Source organism: Triticum aestivum, chromosome 5A (assembly GCF_018294505.1).
Source record: "Triticum aestivum cultivar Chinese Spring chromosome 5A, IWGSC CS RefSeq v2.1, whole genome shotgun sequence".
In the NCBI taxonomy this organism is placed as follows: domain Eukaryota; kingdom Viridiplantae; phylum Streptophyta; class Magnoliopsida; order Poales; family Poaceae; genus Triticum; species Triticum aestivum.
Window position 1 is genome coordinate 470,630,898 of NC_057806.1, and position 19,345 is coordinate 470,650,242.

At 42.9% G+C, this 19,345-nt stretch overlaps 2 protein-coding genes and 1 pseudogene across 7 annotated transcripts; all 3 read left to right on the forward strand.

Annotated features, from left to right (window-relative positions):
• The first annotated feature begins 1,404 nt into the window (after nt 1–1,404).
• Nucleotides 1,405–6,005, forward strand: LOC123104096 (putative F-box/LRR-repeat/kelch-repeat protein At1g11620; annotated as a pseudogene).
• A 336-nt stretch (nt 6,006–6,341) lies between these two features.
• LOC123107199 (putative F-box protein At1g77650) lies at nt 6,342–9,754 on the forward strand. Of its 4 annotated transcripts, none has more exons than XR_006451609.1 (6): nt 6,342–6,582; nt 7,021–8,403; nt 8,509–8,568; nt 8,688–8,783; nt 8,861–9,020; nt 9,381–9,505. XR_006451609.1 is itself a non-coding variant. In XM_044529201.1 (6 exons), the coding sequence occupies exons 2-6, from the start codon at nt 7,126–7,128 to the stop codon at nt 9,582–9,584; spliced, it is 1,707 nt and encodes a 568-aa protein (XP_044385136.1). In that variant the 5' UTR covers nt 6,342–6,582; nt 7,021–7,125; the 3' UTR covers nt 9,585–9,754. The 4 variants fall into 4 exon arrangements, 2 of the variants coding, with proteins under 2 accessions (XP_044385136.1, XP_044385135.1); XR_006451608.1 differs by having other exon boundaries at nt 9,378–9,500; XM_044529201.1 differs by having other exon boundaries at nt 8,691–8,783; nt 8,861–8,932; nt 9,381–9,754.
• A 5,742-nt stretch (nt 9,755–15,496) lies between these two features.
• On the forward strand, nt 15,497–18,755 carry LOC123107200 (uncharacterized). Of its 3 annotated transcripts, none has more exons than XM_044529204.1 (6): nt 15,497–15,637; nt 16,088–17,461; nt 17,562–17,621; nt 17,740–17,832; nt 17,922–17,993; nt 18,399–18,755. In XM_044529204.1, the coding sequence occupies exons 1-6, from the start codon at nt 15,545–15,547 to the stop codon at nt 18,489–18,491; spliced, it is 1,785 nt and encodes a 594-aa protein (XP_044385139.1). In that variant the 5' UTR covers nt 15,497–15,544; the 3' UTR covers nt 18,492–18,755. The 3 variants fall into 3 exon arrangements, with proteins under 3 accessions (XP_044385139.1, XP_044385137.1, XP_044385138.1); XM_044529202.1 differs by having other exon boundaries at nt 15,499–15,637; nt 17,737–17,832; XM_044529203.1 differs by having other exon boundaries at nt 15,499–15,637; nt 17,737–17,832; nt 18,402–18,755.
• Nucleotides 18,756–19,345: the final 590 nt, after the last annotated feature.

Sequence of the window (19,345 nt, forward strand, 5' to 3'; positions counted from 1 at the left end):
CGGTGGTGTTTCTTATATGTTATATGGATCACATCATTCTCGAGGATAACAAGTATTTCACCAAGTTTTTTCACCTTGCAATTAATTTAACTTTCATTGCCTTGATAATTGTTGTTTGGTGGAGCCTACACTTATGTATCGCCCTCAATTGAACAACATACACACTTATGATTATAATATCTACGCAAGCATCTACAAATATAACAAGAATAATTAAGACAAATTTAAATTTAATCATAAAATTGAAATTTAGGGTCCCATTAACTCTTCTTGCAACAGTTCATAAACTCTAGGCCCGGTAATATCTGCCATCCCGACCATCCATCATAAACAAAATAATCACATAATGCTCTTCGCCCTTTATAGGTGAAGTGTGCAGTCGGTGTTCACCCATCACCGCCAGAGAATTACACCACAACATAATCTTAAAGCATTAAACTCCATTCAATTTCACTTCCGCGTAACCGAGCTCTCGTGATGATCTTGTTGAGTATTAGTGGCAACTGTATGGGAGATAGACTCCCATTTTATTCAATAAATTTTATATGTATTTGTCTCTGATTTGAACAATTATTTGCCTTTCGGATCATTTGTTGTTGTATTAATTATTTGAATTTAAACATTTGTTGCAATGGAGATGATTGCTGTATTTGTATGATGCTAAAACATTAATAAGTTTGATTTGTATTGTGATTCTATTAAGTTTATATTTTTGAAAATCATGTTTTGGGATGGAGATGATTGCTGTATTTGTATGGAGCAGCTTTGGGATGCTTTTGCATGTGTTTTTTTCTTTTTGGTTTCAATATTTTTTTTCATCGGTTTTCATTGGGTTGTCTTCTATTCTTTTTTTCTTCTTCTTCTTTTTTTCTTTATTCTTGTCAAATACATGTTGATTTTTTTAATACAAGTTGAAAACAAAATTGTATACTGAACATTTTTTAAGTACATGTTGAATATTTTATTCAAATACATGTCGAACATTTGTCAAATGCACAATGGACATTTTTTTAGATGGACGCTGAACATTTTCCAAATACACGATGGACATTTTTACGAATATATGTTGAACATTTGTCAAATGCACGTTGAACTTTTTTTGAATACACATTTAACATTTTCCATAATGACTTGAACAATTTTAAAAACACGTGAAACATTTTTTGTATGTGTTACTTTCATTTTTCTAAATGTTACAAACTTCTTTTTTAATGGTACGGAATATTTTTCCAAAATCATGAAACGCTTTTGTAGATTGAATATTTTTAATGCACAATGATTTTTTTAGAAATTATGAAAATTCCAAAGTAAACCAATATAAATATATTTAAAATATTTCAAGTATAAACAAAACAAAATAAAAAATGAACGAAAAACAAAGAGCGAAAGAAGCAAAGAAAACAAACCAACCTGTGTTCCCCACATTTGCTGTCGCCCGCACCACGCCCGCCTCCGCTGCCACCGCCGGTCCTCCCATCCCCTCCGCCCGGCCTAACATTCGCCGCCGCCGCCGCCTTCTCCTCCTCCTTCGACCGGCCCCCAGATTCGCCTCCGTCGCCCTGAAGGAGGGCCGCCGCCGCCGCCGGCTCCTTCTGCTCCTTTGCCGCCATTGAGAATTTGAGATCCAGGAGCCGGAGGGGACCTCACCAGCCCTATTCTACTTCTCCGCCGCCGCCGTTGGGAGGTGGTAGCCCGCCTCTCCAAAAAATATTAGCCAGCTTCTCTCACTCAGATTTGTTATGGTTGTTCTATATAATAAATGGTGATTATATTTCTTGTTGATAACGTATTTCTAGTGGCACAGAATTGGTGGATATGAATTCTTGTAAAAGAAAACATGGGAATTGATAAGCACATTTGGATTTTGCCTTGTACTAGTTTGCTCATGAGGACTGATGATAATTTAAATTTGATGCCAAAGATGATGTGTTATGTATACATCACTTTGCACCTTGGTTCGTGGCTTGCATCTCATATCGATTAGAAGTTTTTCAACTAGTGCAACCTACCAAACAATATCTGCTAAATACATCATCTCTCTTACACCCTTAGTAGATAGAAACAACCAAACAACATCTCTGCTCAGCCTGCTCCAAAGCATATAGGCCACCAAACACACATCTGAGCTTATCTTTGCATCAACTCAGCCAGGATCCCAGCTACGATGCAGGCTGGAGTAATGTGAACAACCAGACACACCCTTATTTTTCTGTTCCACGGTGCTGGAATATAGCAGGGAGATGTTTAGACATTTGCATACTACTGTAGCTACTGAAACTTACAAAAGGTGCAGAAATTGCTGTCTATGACCGGCCCTATTTGTTGCTGATGCAGTTTTGCTGCTTGATTCCGGAGTTCGTACGTCTTTTCTAATGCCAAAAAATGCGTTATCTGCTTGTTTTGTCCAGTGTCGCAATGCAAACTATTTCTAAGTTGTCTGGTTGTTGCGTTGATGCACATAATTGTTGAGGAGAGTCATTTGCGGCGTTTGGCTAAAATTGTATGGCGAGTTTTAGCGGTGTCATACTCGCTTTGTGTTTCATATATGCATATTGATATGTATTTCACCATGCTTTTGGTAATAAGCTAGCTTGAATTTTCAACCTTGCAGGCATCATACATATATTGATTTGTTTGTGGTCATTAGTCAATAGCCATACAGGGCTCCATATTTGAAAGGCCTGCCGCTTATTTCCTTCTTTACCAATTCTAAGAAGATAAACTCGAACATCTGTTAAACTTCACCTAAACTTCATGTTATTTTCCTGCAAATTACTTCAATCATAACCTCTACTCAGTTTGCCCTATTGTTTTTAAATGTGTCTGCAGAAGAATTTGGTATCTAGGTTTCCTCAAGAGACTAGATTGCTTACTATGGCTGAGGAAACCAAACCAAAGAAGCAAAAAGACGAGGAACACATTATAAACCGTCTCCCAGGAGAACTCATTGAGCGGATATTTGTGAAGCTTCCAGTGAGCACTTTGTTGAGGTGTACTGGTGTCTGCAAGGAATGGCACAAAATCATCTGAGATCCCCAGTTTGTCACCTCTCACCTCCAGAATGCGCCCCAATGTGCTTTCCTATTCTTTCCACAAGAGTCGATCTCAGGACAGCTCTATCCTGCTGATGCTATCCTGATTGATGAAACCTGGTCACAGTCGACATGTGCAGTGCCAGTGGTTGGCCCTGGTGATTCCCTTTGTGGTTCATGCAACGGGCTTCTTTGCTTATACACAAAGTCATCAACACTCAAGATAGCTAACCTTGCAACGGGTGAATGTCTGCATCTTGATAAACCTGTAAAGAATTTAAGGGGTGATTACTTCTTCTTGTATAACTTTGGATTTCACCCAGTGACAAAAGAATACAAGATTATACACTTCCTTGGTGATTCTGTCGAGGGCTGCCCTCTCCATAATAATAGCAGATTCAGAGTTGTTCAAGTTTACACACTTGGTGATGACAAATGGAGAGATATTAAAACTCCAGAAGCCCTAAGTTTAAACTGTGTAAAAAACTCTGGAGCAGTTAATATTGGTGGAACAATGTACTGGCTAGCTGAAGACATGGTAGCTAGCTGGCAGCATGCAGTTATGACCTTTGATCTCAGTAAAGAAAGTTTTGCACGGATACAACTGCCAGCAACTGTACTCGAAGACTCTGCAGGTGATGGGCCTCGTCGGTACTGGGTTAGAGAGATTGATGGGAAGATATGTATAGCAACGGCTCAAACCTGTTCCTTTCAGCCCAGAAAGCTTGTTGGTAAGCTGCAAATTTGGACACTTGAGAACAAAACGGAGCAAAGGTGGAGCCAGAAGTACAATATTCAGTACTCACCTGATTACATTCCAGGTCCAAATTTGGTTCATAGGGATAAGATCATATTGCAACGTCGTGATCGTAACCTATATTCCTATGAGTTGCTTGGTGACAACTCCAATACTAAATTGTGTAAGATGGCAAAGCTGTTAGATTTCAGGCCCCACAAGCCTGACAACATGCAATCCTACATCTGTGTGAAATCACTCATACGCTTAGATGTATACAAGAAGGCTGGCATTGTTCGTAGGCCAAAACAGCGGGAAGTGTGGGAATTGAAGAAGTGGGAGGCGTGGGAGCACAAGCTCTCTGAGAATGAAAGAATATGGACCGATACTCATCAAGACGAGCATGAGGGAGCTGTATGTAGGCTGAATTCAAATTTAGCTTAATGAGAATTTGTTGGAAATATTTATAATTTCTGCATTGCTATTTGATAGGCACATGCACAATGCTATCGCACAATGATCAATGGTGTGCTGCCGCGTGTATGGGATGACACGATTCAACTGGAAATAGGCATGAAAATCAATCAAATATTTCCGAACATTCCAGATCAGGTACTTCTTTATCTAAATGGAAGTCAGCATACCTTTTATTTTCATATTGAGTTTGAATGGTCGACAATCATCTGAAAAGTATAATATTTAATGTTCTTTAAGTGTACCCTTATTGTTGTTTCAACACATTTCTTGCATGAGACTCCAGCAGCCAAGGCCCCTCCGGCGGCTTAATTGTGTGGCACGGAAGCAGGATAGGGAAAATTTATTCGGTCGTGTGGAGAATTGGAACAATATTGCGAAGGTAATAGTGTTTCAAGTTTACAAGCCAGATCATATGCAACTGTTCCTTAAGACATGCCAAATTAATAAAGTTAACTTGTCTACAGGCTACGAGGGACGCAAGGCACAGTATCTTTAGCATGATGGTTAATGCTGTATTAAATCAGGTAAAGTTTTACATTTGCTCTAATTTATTCATGTTTTTCCTTTCTGCTGTAGCTCACTAGTTCTTGTCTCCTATATCTGTTTTAATCTCTTCCGCAATAAATAGACAAATTAGCTTCTTTTGAAATATAAGCGAAGTACCTGTATTATCTCCTTTCATACAAGTGAATGACTTCCCCTCTAATACAATTATTTTCCATCCCATATTTTAATGTATGCATACTTGTGTACTTTAGTTCCTTTTCCTTGCTGTGCAAGTTGTCTAGTTACTGTGTTCATTACGCTGTTAAGTAGCTAGCCCACAGTCAACATATTTTACATCAATAAGAAATATTTTTTATCGAGGTTAACATAGGCACCCTAAATTTGTGAACTGGGTTTGATTGCAAAATACTTTGCGTGTCGATTCCTTCCTTAACTTGTATTTTCAGATTTGCATAAATATAGGTCCTATCAAGCTATTGATTTTACCACCTTTGAATCGATGGTATTGTCTGCAGTTCCATTCTTGCACATTTGCTGGTGCACTAAGTGAATAATGATAAATTGGGCATAGCTGTGCATGGAATTAAAAGATACTTTGGTTGCTGTCAAGTAATGTAGTGGAGCGGTACTTACAATTGTTCAACATCCTACACCTTTATATAGTAGACATATTAGCACACGAAGAGTTAAGGAACATTCAGAATATGAAGCATGGATTGATTGGTAAACGTCAAAATTTCCATTCCCCATTTTCTGTTTTGAGCTTTGAATTTGAAATTTAACGGCATTGTAAAACAGTCCATGCACCTTTTTCTTTCGAGGAAAAGAAAACAATGATGCTATGCTCTCCTCAAATGTGAATTCTACACTTCCCCTGACTTGCGATGAAAGTATATTGTCTTGTACTTGAACCCTACTCATGTTTCAGATTGGCGCGTCGAGTTCAGATGCTGGCATTTCTTCTCAGAATCGCAGCGAGGGCGATGATGTGAAGATTTGATACTTGAGAGCTTATCGTCGCATTCTTCTCCAGCTCGCCGGCTGTTGTTCAACTCTTGTTTGTTTGTACCCCGAGGGAACGCTTAGCTGTTTCACCTGTAAAACAGTGATATCTGCAGTACCATCTATGCGCTGTCATGTTTTTGTCCATTTGAATTCATGATATTTATGGCACTTAAACATATTGGTCAATTTGAGATGTCGAAGAATCTGCGGGGCAGCAAGACATTTGATCTGAAGATCAAACTAACTCCTGCCACCGAGTATGTATTGAAGATCTACAGAATACTTGGAAGTGCGAACCTTGTAGTTGCACTATAATCTTCTATCTATGGATGAAAGCAAAACCTTTCATATTGCCTCTCAAGTCTGAACTGACTGCTCAAGGCCGGTACAAATGGGTGAATGAGGACGCTCCCCAAGGACATTTGATTTTTTTTTCTTTTATTGCAAAATCAGCATCAAACAGCCCCACCTAAGATGGAAACCAAAGCAACTAAGAATGCTAACAAATTGGGGTTCCAAGAACAGCCAATACCCCTCACGAACGCATCTCCGAAGGAATTGCTGCGCCTGCGCTCGAAAGAAATTTGGCATGGGAAAACCAAGTATAAAAGGATTTGACTTGTGAAAAACCTAAAAACCGAAGGTGTCAGGTACCTTCGGCCTCTTTGAACTGAAGAAGACGAAAAAAGTCCCACGAGTGAAGGCGTATCCGTTCCGAACCTGGCCGCTGCACCACACTCTCCCTATCTATGAAACGATGGCGTAATCTCATCTTTTATTTCTCTCATCTTGCGCCGGCGCGGAAGAGTTCATCTGAGTTCGCCCGTGAGTCTCCCCTCCCCTCCCCTAGCTCCGGATCTCGGTTTTCGCTCCCTCTACCTTTCTGTAGTCGCGCTTCTTCTGCATCACGCGCCTTGATCCCGTAGGGAATTAATACAAGTCGTTAGGGTTTGCAACCTGCGAGGGAAAAACATCAATCCGTCGGAACCTGGCAGTACCATCTATGAAATTCAGTCGAGTACGAAATATTGGCGGCGGCCTATTACTAGGTAGCAGTACCATGTCTTTTATTTGTGTATATAGTTAGACTAGATTCAAAGATTATGGATCATGGATTGCTTGACGAACCTCTTCGGTATAGTCATATAAAGTCATATAAAGAAGGATAATGTTGAGGGCATAGCGATTTCTTCAGCTCCTGTTTTGATCCCAAAATGTTTCAAAATTACGATGAATGATCTTTCTTTCATGTATTTTCTGCAGAGTTTATTCAGTCTCTGGGTTCGTTTGGCTTGCCAGTCCGTGAAATGGTTGATTGCCCAAGGATCTGGTAGCTCTCTCACTGTGGCTTCGACGCAAGTCGTGGCGATGAAGCCAACAAAGAAGAAACGCCTGACCTGGTTGCCGCAAGATATCATCGAACTGATACTTGTGAGGCTTCCGGTGAGCAACCTGCTGAGGTGCCGTGTTGTCTGCAAGCAGTGGGATGGCATCATTCGGGATCCGCAGTTCACCATGGCACACCTCCGGCACGCGCAGCGTCGCCCCCTTTTATTCTTCCAACAAGACGGGTCTTCAGGCAAGCTCTGCCCTAGCGAAGCAGTCCTCTTTGACGAGGCCTGGTCGCCATCGAAATGGGATGTGCCCGTGGTTGAGCCTGATGATTTCTTGTGCGGTTCGTGCAACGGTCTTCTTTGCTTGTACTCGAGCAAATCGACCATCAAGATTGCCAACCTCGCCACCGGTGAATGTATGCACCTCGCCAAACCCGTTAAGATGTACTCGACGGGTGATCACCCTTCGTTCTACAGCTTTGGTTTCAGCCCAGCTACAAATGAATACAAGGTCTTGCACTTTCTTCCGGGCAATGAGCACCACCATGTCGGTGGTTCCTTCAGTGTCATTCAAGTTTACACGCTGGGTGATGAGCAGTGGAGGGTTGTCAGAACTGAACAAGCTCTGAGCTTGTACTGTGTGAAACAAAGTGGAGTTGTCAATGTTGACGGAGCAATGTACTGGCTAACCCATGACAAAGAAAGCAGCTGGCGACGGGCCGTCGTATCCTTTGATCTCAGAGATGAATGTCTAAAATTAATACGGTTGCCCGAAGTTGATTTTGCGGATCCTGCATTTGGTAATCCGTTTCTTTACTGGATCACGGAGATAGATTCCAAGGTGTCTGTGGCTGCTGTTCAAGTCAGAAGAGATACCGGGCTTACAGGGAAGCTGCATATTTGGACACTTGACAACAAGACAGAGCAAAGCAGCTGGATCCAGACGTATAGTATTGAGTTATCAACACTTAAAGTTCTTGGACCACATTTCATCTACGGGGATAAGATTATCATGCATAGTGTTAACGGCGGCATATATTGCCATGAACTTACGAGCCAGCGCTTTACAATCGACGTAACCAAGTTAGGGAAGCTGTTACTTTTCAGCCCCCGCTGTGGCTACCGGAGTATTCAATCCTGTATGTATGTGAAGTCACTTGTGCGGTTGGATGCATACAAGAAGGCTGGTATCGTGCGCACGCCAAAGCGAAAAGAGGGTTGGAAATTGAAGAAGTGGGAGGCGTGGGAACACGACCGTTCTGAGATAGAAGAGCTGTGGAGATCCGCCCATCGGATTCAGCAAAGGATGCATGTATGATAGCTGCACTTCCCTTATTAACCTATATAGTACAGTAGTATATGTTTCATTACTGTTGAAGATTTGAGTGTGACACACTGTAATAACCCTTGTTGGCAGGAAATGGCACATGTGATCGGCGCAGCCATCAGTCTGAACTTGCCTGCACCACCAGATCAGGTAAACTTATCCTTCCGCGTCGAATTGAAAGTTATCAAGATTTTTACACATTGGATCAACATTTTTCAGTTAATTTTGGAGTGAGGATTCTTAATTAGAACTGCCTGATGTGAGTGTAGCAGGATAGCCCCCACCGACGGCTTAATTGGGTGGAGCAGAGGCGGATGACGGACATGCTGGAGTCTCATGTTGATAGTTTGGATGCTCAATGGAAGGTATGGTGTGGAGGTCTTCTTTGAGCAGAATCGTTTGCTGTTTGTCTGATGTTGTGAAATTGACATATTATTTATAGGTCTTAGTCCAGGCAGCTGACGCCTTCAGTGTTGAGAGCAAGAAGATGATCCCAGCGGCAGACCAGGCAAAGGTTTGTGATGGCTCTACTAGCTTCCAGTTACTCTAGTAGCCTCCCTGTTGTTGTTACTTGTTTCCTTCCAGTTATAGTATTCAAATAAGTAAGTTAATGACTTGCTGTTCGGGTATATCAGTATGATGGGACTCACTTTTGTAACATGTGCTTTTCAGTATAAATTTAATTAATAGATACATAGCACTGGTCTGCAGTCTGCTAAAAGTTTGAAGTAGATATTTTGATTCATCTTGGAAACATCGAAATTAGACACACATAAAGTTGAAGCCCTGCACCATATGTGTTAATTTACTTCAGCAAAGAGTAGGGACCTTCCTGGTTTTAGAACTATTTGAATACTATAAATCATGCCATTTTACAAGATTGTAGATCAGCATTTGCATACCTATTTTTTTTAAAGATCTGTATGCTTTTTCTTAGAACAGTATCCTTTGTTTGGCAGCAGAGAAATGGAGAGGAGAGCGAGGCTGGGTCATCAAGGCCCAAGGGAAGCCCAGCTCCAGATTTGATTCGTCGACGTGGACAACCTGATTCGGCAGCGCCGGCGGCCACCACCATATTAACAGAGAAGTATGAGAAATTATACTTAATTAGTAGAATGCAAGTGCGTTGCCATAGGCATTTTAAAAATCTTGCTGGTTCATCATGACCGTGTTCCACTAAAAGAATATGAGGTTTCCCAAAAAAAAAGGAGCTTTATGGACATAGGATATTCCTCATTCCAATTAATGTCACTAAATATCTGAGGTTTATGGATATATGATATTCCTCAGTCCTCATTCCAATCAAACCATGGGTAAGTGCAAAAAGTTAATGAATCTGAGTTGAGTGAAACAAGGAAGGATCAGATGAATGAACGAATGAATCACGCACATGTTGTTCATCAGTTCTTCTCGACCTGAAAATGGAACCCAATATGTTGTCGTTGCAACATTGCATTGCTCCACGGGAACCGATCAGCCTCCTCGCTAGTGCCGGCTGCCGGCCTCAACATCTCCCGTGACATCTCTCCGCTAGCTCGGTGACGAAGCCATGTCCACCATGTTTCGCTCCATCTTACGTTATTCCTCATCATAACATAAGTACTACTATTGAAGCATGCATATCAGTAAAATATAGGAATGGATCTAGTACAGCAATATCTACACAACAAAGTTTGTTTTGCAAAAGAACTTATATGCTTGCCTTCCCGAAACCAATTAAACAATCTGCCACATGCTGATCGAACCCTTTGGTCTATACACAAATTATAGTAATTAAAAAAAAGTTGGGCGCGTCTCCCCAAATTTCCAAGGGGAAGTGACAAAAAACCACCGTCTTATGCTTGTCCGCTTGATCGGTCCACCTCTCCACGTGTCACGATCTTACAACAGATGGATGGTTCTTGTGCGGCTGCTTGAGCGCGCTTGATAACGCGTGTGTGCACCGCCCAGCATTTGGGTAGAATTTTTTTGCCTACAGCAAAGTTCTCTGTGCCAGTGTGAGTTAAATGTGCCTACATTTCCAGGGCTTTGTTACAAAAAGAGGACATTCTGATTATAAATGAAGTTGCTCATATAATATGTAGTAGTAGTTCCCCTGTATTGTCCAAAGTAAAAATTGTAGGCACATCAAGCTGCTGCAATTAAAAAGAGAAGTTGCTCACAGATCTTTATTTACTGACCGCTACCCCAGATCTCACGCGCTCCTTTGACCTAGCCAGCCGCCCCTCCAAAAAGCTAGGGTACTCTACCTCCCGCCGGCGCCGGCGCCGGTCCGTCCCGTCTTCGGTGGCCTTAGGGCCATGGAGGCGGAGTGGATCTCGCTCCTTGCCGGTGGGAGGGCTCTGTTTTTAGATCTTTTTTCGATCTTTGTTAGGATTTGCGTCCTACTCAGGAAGGCGAGACGGCGGCGGCTCCCTGAAGATGGAATAAAGGTCTCCCCGCCTAGCCCCCGTTCCGGTGATGTGTTCAGCATCATCGGTGGGCGTGTTGAGTTGTGTCTCCGGCTGATCTGTGCTTGGTGGATTTGCTTGGATCTGTTTGTCGTTCGTCTTCGTTCATGTGTCTTCAGGTTGGATCCTTTTAATCTACACTCTTCATCTGCGGGGGTTGCTGTTCTGGTGCGTTGGTTCTATGGGGCCTTAGCACGACGACTTCCCGACTGTCTACTACAACAAGGTTTGCCCGGCTCCGATGAGGGAGGGGCGATGGCAGGGGCGCGCCTTCGGCTCGCTTCAGTGCTTGTAGTCGTCGCTAGGTGGTCTACGGATCTGGATGTAATTTTTATTATTTCTAGTATTCGTTATACTACCATGATTGAAGATGAATAGATTGGAAGTTTTTCCCGCAAAAAAAAAAACTATTAATGGAACTACCTTTGTTTCATGCTGGTTATGCAAAAAAAAAAAACTCTCGCTGGTGGTGCGTCTTATAAATCTTTTTGCTTACTAAAATTTTCCTTTTTGTTTTTAAAATTCCCAGATGTCTGGGCTTGACCTGAATATGCTCCCTGATGACTTGGCTAATTGTATTGTCTAAAAAAACATATTCTATTGCCAGAACTTAACTGAAATGTTGCCTACCTCCACTATGTTTCTGCAAAAACATATTCTATTGACTGCAAAAACACATTGTATTTGCCAATACATATTCTATTGGCTGGACCTTACTATGTGGCCTAACAATTATTCAGAAAAATGTTCAACAGCAGAAGCGATAAACCAATCTTTTGACTGAACTTAACTGAAATTTAACGACACTAACAACAGCAGCAGGGGTTTGCAGAAAAAGAACTTGTGCTGGTACAAAAAATACTAGAGAGATCAACTTCATAACTCCCACTGGCAGCAAGAGATCAAGACTAAAAGAACACATCGCATTGCCTGCAAAAACATATTGCATTGCCTATAAAAGATGGCAGGTGCTTTGTGTGTTTTCCGTCAGTTGATATAAAATGTAGGCAAGTACTGAAACACATTGTTGCCTCCTCTAGAAAAGAGGCCTGAAAATCCACAGTTATTGCCTAGCTATCGGAGTTGTTCACTAGTAGAAAAAGGGTCTAATGTGAGACACATTAGTGTGGGTTTGAAGTTGGCCCGGCACTAAAGGCACCATATGCATTAGTACCGGTTCGTGTTGAGCCTTTAGTACCGGTTCGTGCCACGAATCGATACTAAAGGGGTAGTGGCAAGCTGGCGTCAGGCCGGGTCCCCACGAGCCCCTTTAGTACCGGTTTGTGACACAGACCGATACTAAAGGTCTAACATATAGTATCGGTTCGTGCCACGAACCCACACTAAAGGGGGCAAGCCTTTAGTGTGGATTTGTGCCACGAACCCACACTAAAGGGGGCAATTTTCAAACTCTACCCCCCCCCCCCCGCGCGCGTGTATCGCCATTTCAGTTTTGCAAAAATCAAAAGAAAATGATAAAAACTTCAAAAAATAAAATCCTTCGAGAGGTAGTTATATTACTACATCTACTAGTTAGGAAAATTTGAAAACTTAAATTTGGACATGTTTTGCAAAAAAGTGGAGGAAAAATGTAAAACGGCTATAATTTTTGCATACGATGTCGGAAAAAAAGTATAATATATCAAAAAATTCAGCACAAAAATCCGCATCCGATGGAGACTGCCTACGGCCTGTTTGCAATTTTTTAGAATCCTCAAATTCCAATAGAAAAAAAGATATGGTCAAATTTTAATTTTTTTTTAAAAATTTGGTTAAATCTGGTCAAACTACTTATTCAAGAAATATTAATGTTACTACATAATTATTCAAGAATATTAGTGTTACTAAATAATTATTTCAATTTTTTGAATTTTGGTCAAATCTGGTCAAACTATGGTCAAACTGTGGTCAAACTTATTCAAGAAATATTAGTGTTACTAAATAATTACTGTTTTTTAGAATAATAGTTTCAAACTCAAACGGTGAAACATGTGACCTAATGCTCAAGCTAAACTGCTGAGGGTTAATAGGATTGACAGCTTACATTTGTCATGAAAACAACAAGTGCAGACTTGGAATATAGGGGGAATAAAACTCCGAAGTTAAGCGTGCTCAGGCTGGAGGAGTGAGAGGATGGGTGACCGGCCGGGAAGTTAGGCGATTTGGAATGAGTGATCCACACTTGAGCAGTTAAGAGAGGTGATTAGAGACTAAATCATCAAATAATTCAGAAAAATTAAAAATAAAAAAAATCCAAAATTTTCAAAAAAAAAAATCAAAAAAAAAACCTTTAGTACCGAGCTCACAGCACGTGGTGGCACTTTAGCGCCGGTTCGTGCCAAACCGGTGCCGGTTATGGAACCGGCACTAAAGGCCCTTACGAACCGGTTTTAAAGCTCCGTTTTCTACTAGTGGTTTTACATCTTCTAATTGCCTATAAACACTGCATGTTATTGCCTACATCCCTGGGATCGGATAGGAAGGCGATAGGAATTGTTGCTTACCACCCAAAATCCAATCGACTATGATCTACTGCGCCCCCTCCCCATCGACATGACTCTGCGTGTTGCACCTCTAAAAAATCCACTCCTAATCCAAAACGAAGGGCGTGTGGATTTGTGCGCGGGAGACAAATGTAAGCCCTCTAGCTGTAGATTGCTGCTGGAATTTGAGTTTTTGCTTAGGGGGGCGCAAATCGGGGAGGAGGAGGAATCCTAATTTTCCTCCACCTCCTTGTGGTGACCGGATTGGCGGAGGATTCCTCCCAATTCGGTTTGGCCTCTTGCACCTTTCCTTCTTCCCTGTGTGTGTGCGCGCGCGCATCCATCTCCTCCAAAGCACATCAAATCTTGGAGGTCCTCTCCACATAGCTCCACGCTCTCTCGGTCTAAAGATTTAGAATCCCAATTAGATAAACTCCAAATTAGACAAGAAGCGCCGCTAGGCTTTCTCCCTTTCTAGTTTTTTTGGTGTTCATATTATTGGACATCGGATCTTTGTTGGATTACTTCTTTGGAACCCATGTATACCTCGGTGGGATCGTCTACTTCAGCTCTTGTTTCAGAGAAAATTTTTTGTTTTTGCACCGGGCGGTATAACCTAGTTGTGGGAATCATCATGCTTCACCAACTTCTTAACCACTTCCGCTACTCTACTCGTTTGTGAGTTTGATCGTTACTGCCCTCTTGATATTGTTCCTGGGTGTGATCATGTAGCATAATTTTTTGTTGTTGCGTATAGCATGTTCCCCTACAATGGTATCATGAGCATATCTATGAGTAGATGTAGGTACAATTAGAGCATATGGTGATATGCGGCATTGTGTGGGAAGTGGTTAGGGAGCTCTAATTACCGGACGTTCATGTTGTAACCCTTATTTGGCGCAGTTTTGATCTCAATGGCATGGAAGAACTTTGTTACAACGGTCTGAATTTATGAGGTACTTTTATGCTCCTCGTGATTATGTTGTTCGCTAACCGAAGTTATGCTTCAGATTCTTTCGGTTCAACCATAATTGAGAATGCTAAATTTTACGATGAAGAGGGCTTGTAGATTTGATCTACACGGGGTCATGCATAATGATGAAGTTTAGTCTTCGGTATATCCTAAGACACCCTGCATGTTTATTAAACAACAACGTGAAGTGCGTGCTTATGGTTTCGTAGGAAAATAAAAAATATTCCACTTAGCTGTAGCAGCCATGGTAATTAGCAAAAGCGATTAGAGGCATCTAACCTATTTTTGCAGGAGGTTTGCATGTGATGTGGTATTTTTGCAGGAGGTTTGCGTGTGATGTTGTATGAGCCTTCATAAGATTAATATGTTTATATGAGATACAATCGTCATATGCGAAAAAGGAGTTCTCCGGTGAGAAAAGTTGAAGAATCATGCTAGGATAGAAAAGTTCGGCCACGACAGCAAAAATAGATTGCGATAGTAGAGTTTTCGAAATTGTTTCCATGACAGCGTTTTCTGCTGAAAAACTGCACGCGACAACGTTTTCTGCTGCCACGTTGATGTTTTCTGCTGGTTTCAAAAAGCTTCTTCCACGACGCAGACCACTTCAACTGTAACATCGTCTAAAATACATGTTCCTCCAAATACCCTATGTCACATGGGTTTTATAGATGTGTAGTGTATAAGACGGGCCTGAATGGTTCATGCTGCAAGTATCCTTGGTTGTCTTGACCTCCCCGTATTTGGATCTGAAAAATTGTTTATGGATTTGAAAGAAGTTTGTGAATTTGAAAAAAAGCATGGATTGAAAAAAAATCCGCACATTCAAAAAATGGTCTTGGATTTGAGAAAAGTTCACAATTTTTAAAAGGTTCAGGAATTATTTTTTTGGGAATTTGAAATAAAAGTTCACCGATAAAATAATTTAAACGAAGTACAAAAAGAAAAAAAGAAAACGAAAAAAAAACGTCCTGAAAAGACCCACAGGAAACCGCCACAGAAAAAACCGCGGGAAGCGGATCAGACAAAAATAACAATATGGCCAGCGCTATATGCGCCACAAAGGGGTTGGGGATTGAAGCCGTATCCTTTTTTTTTTTTTGAGCAACATTGAAGCCGTATCCGTTCCGAACCTGCTGGCCACTGCACCACCGGCCCGGAGTCGGAATTCCGTGAGTCGTGTCCGGCCCACAGGCGGTTAAATACTCCGCTCCCTCTCGATGAAACGGCGGCGTAATCTCATCATTTATTTCTCTCATCTCGCGGGGGCCAAGGCGCCGGCGGTCGGCGGAGGAGTTCATCTGAATTCGCCCGTGAGTCTCCCCTCCCTTCCCCTAACCCCGGATCTCGTTTTCGCTTCCTCTACGTTTTCTGTAACCGCAGCGCGCCTTGATCCCCTAGGGAATACAAATCGATCGTTAGGGTTGCAACCCGCAAGGGAAAAACGTTCAATCCGTCAGGATCTATAGTATGAATTATGAAATTCAGGCGAGTACGAAGTAGTGGAGGCGACGGATGTATGACTAGGTAGTACTACCATTTACTCCCTCCGTCCGGAAAAGTTTGTCCCTCGAATGGATGTATCTAGCACCAAGTTTAGATTCAAAGATTATGGATCATGGAATGTTTGACGAACCTCTTGGGTATAGTCATATAAAGGGGGGATAATGTTGAGGGCATGTCGATTTCTTTGGCTCCTCTTTTGATTCCATGATGTTTAAAAACTGCGCTGAATGACCTCGCTTTCATGTATTTTTCTGCAGAGTTTATTCAGTCTCCGAATTCGTTTGCCTTGCCAGTCCGTCAAACTGTTGAGTGCAGAAGGATCTGGCAGCACTCTCAGTGTGGCTTCGATGGAAGCCATGGCGATGCAGCCAACAAAGAAGAAACTCGTGGCCAGCTTGCCACAAGATATCATCGAACTGATACTTTTGAGGCTTCCGGTGAGCAATCTGCTGCGGTGCCGGTTTGTCTGCAAGCAGTGGGATGGCATCATTCGGGATCCGCAGTTCACCATGGCACACCTCCGGCACGCGCAGCCTCGACCCCTTCTATTTTTCCAACGAGGCGCGACTTACGGCAAGTCCTTCCCTAGCGAAGCGGTCCTCTTTGATGAGGCCTGGTCGCCGTCGACACGGGATGTGCCCGTGATTGAGCCTGATGATTTCTTGTGCGCTTCGTGCAATGGCCTTGTTTGCTTGTACTCGGATAAATCAACCATCAAGATAGCCAACCTTGCCACCGGTGAATGTATGCACCTCGCCAAACCCGTGAAGCTTCACTCGAGGGTTGATCACCATTTGTTCTACAGCTTTGGTTTCAGCCCAGCCACAAACGAATACAAGATCTTGCACTTTCTTCCGGGCGAGGAGCGCCACCATGTCGGTGGTTCCTTCAGTGTCATTCAAGTTTACACGCTGGGCGGTGAGAAGTGGAGGGACGTCAGAACTGAACAAGCTCTGAGCTTGTTCTGTGTGAAACAAACTGGGGTCGTCAACGCTGACGGAGCAATGTACTGGCTAACCAAAGACGAAGAAAGCAGCTGGCGACGGGCCGTCGTATGCTTTGATCTCGGAGATGAATGTCAGAAATTAATACGGTTGCCCGAGGTTGTTTTTGCGGATCCTGCATTTGGTAATCCGTTATTTCGGATCACGGAGATAGATTCCAAGGTGTCCGTGGCTGCTGTTCAAGCCAGAAGAGATTCCGGGCTTGCACGGAGGTTGTATGTTTGGACACTTGACAACAAGGAGAAGCAAAGCTGGATCCAGAAGCATAGTATTGAGTTAGCTGCACTTGATATTCTAATGCCGCATTTCATCTACGGGGATAAGATTGCCATGCATAGTGGTAATGATGGCATATACTGCCATGAATTGACTAGCCAGAAATTTACGATTGACGTAACCAAGTTGGCAAAGCTGTTAGATTTCAGCCCCCGCTGGAACGGGCATATGCAATCCTATATGCATGTGAAGTCACTTGTGCGGTTGGATGCATACAAGAAGGCCGGCATTGTGCGCACGCCAAGGCAAAAAGAGGGTTGGAGATTGAAGAAGTGGGAGGCGTGGGAACACAAACGCTCTGAGGTGGAGGAGCTGTGGAGAGCCGGCCATGGGATTCAGCAAAGGATGCATGTATAATAGCTTCACTTCCCTTGTTAACCTATATATGTTAATTTCGGTACTGTTGAAGATGTTGAGTGTGACACACTGTAATAACCACCCTTGTTGGCAGGAAATGGCACGTATGACGGGCGTAGCCATCAGTCTGAACTTGCCTGCCCCGCCAGATCAGGTAAACTTCATCCTTCTGCATCGAACTGAAAGCTACCAAGATTTTAATATATCGGATCAACATTTCCTTACAATTTCGGAGTGAGGATTTTTAGAAGTGTCTGATGTGAATGCAGCAGGATAGCCCCCTCCGACGGCTTAATTGGGTGGAGCAGAGACGGGTGGTGAACATGCTGAAATCTTATCTTGAGGGTTTGGATGCTCCACGGACGGTATGGTCTTCTTTGAGCAGAATCATTAATTTTGTTGCGCTTGTCTCTGTGATGTTGTGAATTTTACAAAGTTGACATGTTATTTCTAGGTCATAGCACAGGCAGCGGACACGGCCTCTGGTGAGAAAAAGAAGATGACCCTAGCGGCAGACCACGCAAAGGTTTGTGAAGGCCTAACTTACAGTTACTCTAGTAGCCTCCCTGTTCATGTTACATGTTACTTATCTAGCCCCATTTCCCTTAAACAAGGAAGGTGATGACTTGCTGCTAGGGTATTATCAGTATGATGGTATTCACTTTTGCACTTCAGTTTAGATACAATTCATTTATTCAAAGCACTGGTAGAAATTTGAAGTAGATATTGTGATTCATCTTGGAAACATTGAAATTAAAGACGCACACAAAAGTTGAAATTCTGCACCATACGTACGTGTTTAATTAGGTCAGAAAAGAGCAGGGGCCTTCCTGGTTTTAGAATGATTTGAATAGTAAAATCATGTCATTTTGCAAGGCTGTAGATCGGCATCTGTATCCTTTCTCTTAGAACAGCATCCTTTGTTTTGCAGCAGGGAGGAGAGGAGAGCGAGGCCGGCCCATCAAGGCCCAAGCGAAAGAGGAAGCCCAGCACCAGGTTCGATTCGTCGACGTGGACAACCTGATTCTGCAGCGCCGTGAATCCACGTGCCCGGTTAATGGAGACATGTTAGTACTGCCCTGAAATTACGAAGCTCTCGTATCTAATCCATTACAGTTCCTCTTCCTGACAACGACTGTATGGTGCCAAGACTCAAGAGCAAGCCGTGGTCCCTTTTAGACTCAAAAGCGTACCGATCTTCAGTAGGCGTTGTGTAGACACATATGTGTCCGTGTTGTAATCGGTGTTTATCAAAAAGGAAAACATCTATGCTCCTCTTGTTTTTTTACCCTATCTAAGTTTCGAGAAGATGCCGCGTCACCACTGGAATTTCCTCATACCCCGAGTGCCTGGCTCTTTGCCAAGAACCAAACCATGGGCACTCGGCAAAGCGAAGTAAGCCGAGAGGAAAACTCAGCAAACACATCCATTTACCTATACCATGTGCAAAACACACGTAAAATGCTTGCCGTTGTTCCTCGATCATCACCTCCATCTGCTCAGAAACCGGCAGATGCGTACCATGATGTCCACCACGCTGACCCGCTGCGCATGACGCCAAGTCTATATGATGAATGGCCTGGTGACATGACATGACCAGTCTATATATCCATATCAGTTCCTGCATCGATGGCGGAGGTCCCAGGTTGCCGCTGCGATGGGCCTTCTGTTTTCCTTCCTTTGCAGCAAGCAGCAAGCAGGGCGAGCAGCGGCATGGCGCCACGCCGCTGCTCTGCGGCGTTTCTTCATTTCAAGAAAGCGCTGCGGCGAGGCGAGACGGACGTGCATGCGGATGCCATGCATGCAGGTGTCATCGAGTGCAGGCATGCATGCATGGTCAGGAATTGTGCGGTGTGGCGCTGGCGTGGTGCAGGCATG

What these genes read in the sequence shown, in the direction of transcription:
- LOC123107199 (XM_044529200.1), top strand. Translation starts at nt 7,126, where the DNA reads ATGAAGCCAACAAAGAAGAAACGCCTGACCTGGTTGCCGCAAGATATC. An exon ending in GGATTCAGCAAAGGATGCAT is followed by an intron (nt 8,404 to 8,508) that starts GTATGATAGCTG and finishes CCTTGTTGGCAG; the next exon opens with GAAATGGCACATGTGATCGG. An exon ending in CAGCGGCAGACCAGGCAAAG is followed by an intron (nt 8,933 to 9,380) that starts GTTTGTGATGGC and finishes GTTTGGCAGCAG; the next exon opens with AGAAATGGAGAGGAGAGCGA.
- LOC123107200 (XM_044529202.1), top strand. Translation starts at nt 15,545, where the DNA reads ATGAAACGGCGGCGTAATCTCATCATTTATTTCTCTCATCTCGCGGGG. An exon ending in GAGTTCATCTGAATTCGCCC is followed by an intron (nt 15,638 to 16,087) that starts GTGAGTCTCCCC and finishes ATTTTTCTGCAG; the next exon opens with AGTTTATTCAGTCTCCGAAT. An exon ending in TGCCTGCCCCGCCAGATCAG is followed by an intron (nt 17,622 to 17,736) that starts GTAAACTTCATC and finishes ATGTGAATGCAG; the next exon opens with CAGGATAGCCCCCTCCGACG.